General features: G+C 48.4%; 1 protein-coding gene across 1 annotated transcript; it reads right to left on the bottom strand.

The window, feature by feature from the left end:
- Nucleotides 1–252: 252 nt before the first annotated feature.
- Nucleotides 253–2,052, bottom strand: LOC105520758 (RNA-binding protein with serine-rich domain 1-like). Its single transcript, XM_011954661.1, is given in 3 exon segments — nt 253–1,198; nt 1,200–1,821; nt 2,010–2,052. Coding segments are annotated over 3 exon segments (861 nt in total). The 5' UTR covers nt 2,012–2,052; the 3' UTR covers nt 253–961.
- Nucleotides 2,053–3,162: the final 1,110 nt, after the last annotated feature.

Genomic DNA, 3,162 nt, shown 5'->3' with positions numbered 1-3,162 from the left:
ATGTAAGTGATGCATAATGGACAAAGAATCTTATCAAAATAAAATCTAAGGGCCAAGAATTTATAATTGCAGCCTCCTATCTTTTCAGCTTACTCCCATGAGTATCCACTTCTTATGAATCTTTTTTTTTTTTTTTTAGTCTTGGGTTTATTCAACACAATTCTTCTCTACACAACAAAGTACAAACACAATGTCATCTAAAATGCTACAAAAGTATAAAACTCAAAGAGAAATTTTACAGTACTGACTGTCCAATAAAAGCGAAAAAAAAAAAAAAAAAGCAATGTACATATTGCCAAGATAACCTGAAAGACCACCAAGAAGGGCAGGCACAACCATGGCTGCCTGATGATCCCGCAGAGCTGGCTCTCACTCGCCAATTTCAGAGTAGGATGGTGGGGTGGGGTGTGTGCATCGGTGCACGGACAGACAGAATCATGCACAGAAACTACCATGGGTGAGAGAATCTTTGGAGGGGGGTGTGACCCTTGAAGTCGGAAGAGGCCTCGAGAGGCTGGGCCTAACAGGGTTGGCAACTGCACTAAAGCTGGGGATGGTTCTCTTTCCAAAAGGACACTGCCCAGCAACAGCAAGGGCACGGCCTGGCCACCATCTCAGGTCACCAGGGAAGAGAAAAGTGTGCTCCCAGGCAGGCAGGGTCACACCACCCCCAGAGCCTCACTTGTCCCTGGTGGCCCTGCCACTGAACTGACTCTTAGAAACTGGAAACGGGTGAGCTTTCTAGCCAGAAAACCGGAGGGAATCTTGACAGGCACACAACACCCAAACCAATAGCACTTCTGCAGCCGGAGCCCGGCCGGCAGAGGGGTGCTGACTGCTGCCTGCAAATTCTGCCCGAGTGAAGGGTTTGCTTTCCTACTGATCTTCCTTTGGCTAGAAAAGTGACAAAACTGAGCTGGGTGGGGTATAAGTTACGGGGGTGAGAGCTTCACTGGCCTGCTTATCGGGAGGAGTTGGAGCTGGAGCCGCTCCTGTGGCGGCGGCGGCCCGGGGAGCGTGATCTCCGGTGCACGGGGGACCTGCGCCTCGGAGAGCGGGACCTTCTCCTAGTCCGTGGGGGAGACCTGCGCCACGTGGGTGGTGGTGGCAACATTCTCCTGGGAGGGCTGAATCTCCTGGGGGGTGGCCTAGGCCAGGGGGCCAGCACGGCAGTGGCAGTGATCTCCTGGCCATCGATTTTGTCCTCCATCCATGTGCTTCAGTGCCTTGTCAGCGTCATCTGGATTCTCAAACTCTAAGTATGCATAGCCTTTGGACAGATGAGGATGCATCCTTTCCACAGGCATGTCAATCATTTTAATTTTCCCATAGGTGGAAAATATCTCCGTGATGTGATCCTTTGTTACATTTCTGGGGAGTCTCCCAATATGCACTTTGGCGGGCTTAGGAGATGGGCTCCGCCTTTTCCTCTCCTTTTCATCTCTTTCAGGTGGTTTGGTTTTGGAGCGGGAGCGCCTCCTGTTGTGTCTGCGCGGAGAAGGACTTGGAAAGCCGGGAGAGCTGCGGAAGCTGGAGCTGCGGGAGCTGGAGCTGCGGGAGGTGCTGGAGATTCCTGAGCGGCTGGATGCTGAGGAAGAGCTGGAGCCACTGCTTGAGCCAGTGCTGGTGCTGGAGCCTGAGCTGGAAGTGCAGCTCGACCGAGATCTGGTACTGCTGCTACCACTGGAAGCGCTGCGCCTCTTCCGGGTTTTGTCCCGGCCGCCATCTTTCTCACTCGACTCCTTGGTGGCTCCTTTATCTTTTGAGCGATCCTTGGACTTCTCATCTGAGCGGTCTTTGCGTTTGGTAGGTGAAGGAGCCCTAGTGCTGGACTTTTTATTATTTTCTTTGACTCCTAGCAAGCTCTTCTTTTTCACTCCTGATAAATCCATTCTCCCCTTCTGAGGTGTTCAAAGCAGCAATGGCGGCCTCACTTATCTGAACTCTCACTTCTAACTTGATTCTGAGAAACGATCCCTAATCGATTGCAGTTTACGCCAAAGAGCAGCATCTTCCGGCCGCCACCACCTCCTCCTGTTTTCCTCAGCCACCGAGGCCGGCGCCGCTCTGACGTTCTCTTACGAATCTTAAAGCCTCACTGAGATGTTCAACCGGTGGAACGTAAGTTTTCACTGCATATTACCCTGTCTTGTCCTTACTTCCCTGCTGTCTGTTTAAATAACTTGGTCTAACATAATCATCATTATTTAACATATAACTTTCTCTCCCTTGCCTCCTTCTCCTTACATGTGTGCAGCTGGCTAATCTGCTGTCCGAGTTAAATCTAACTCCTAACCTATTCTGTGTCTTTATCTAAGCTCCCAGTTCTAACAAATCTCACTTTAAATTTTCAACTGCAAACTGAATGGGTTCCCCATCCTGCCCGCTAGGCTCCATATTCTTCAGTCAGCTTTTTCTCCTTTCTCTGAGATCCGCTTTTCTTTGTACTCATACCTCTGACACCCTGTATTAGTTTTTCTATGATTAAGTAACAAATTACCACAACCCTAGAGACTTAAAACAACACACATTTATTATCTCACAGTTTTTGTAGTTAAAAATCCAGGTATGGCCTGGCTGAGTTCTCTGGTCAGGATCTTACTGAACTGATATTAGGGTGTTGGCCGGGGCTGCGGTTCTCATGTGAAACTGAGGGCATCTTTCAAGGTCACTGGTGTTGGCAGAATTAATTTCCTTGCAGATGTAGGATGGAGGTTCACATTTTAGTTCTGTCTATAGACCAGGGACCACTTTTAGCTTCTGGAGGCCATACACAGCATCTTATCATGTGGCCAGCATAGGCAGCTCATGACATGAGTGCTTATTTTCTTAGAGATCAGCCAGCATACATCACTCTAATTTTCTCTTCTGTGACAAAATGGGGAGCAAAAAAAATTCTGCTTGTGAAGAGCTAACTACATTAGGTCAGGGTCCACTCCGGACAATCTCCTTTTCGCCCTGTAACAAGAGAATGACAGGAGCAGTATCTCATATTACTGGTTCCACCCATGCTCAAAGAAGAGAGTATACAAGGGTAAGCCTCATTGGGGATCATCTGAGAATTCTGTCTACCGCATACCGCTTCCTCACTCTCAGCTGACGATTTTACTTCTTAATTCTTTAATTAAAAAAAAAAAGCACTATGAAGGAAACTTCATTGTT

Source organism: Colobus angolensis, unplaced genomic scaffold, assembly GCF_000951035.1.
Source record: "Colobus angolensis palliatus isolate OR3802 unplaced genomic scaffold, Cang.pa_1.0 Scaffold11, whole genome shotgun sequence".
Taxonomy (NCBI): Eukaryota; Metazoa; Chordata; class Mammalia; order Primates; family Cercopithecidae; genus Colobus; species Colobus angolensis.
This window is presented reverse-complemented; position numbering and strand designations above follow the sequence as displayed.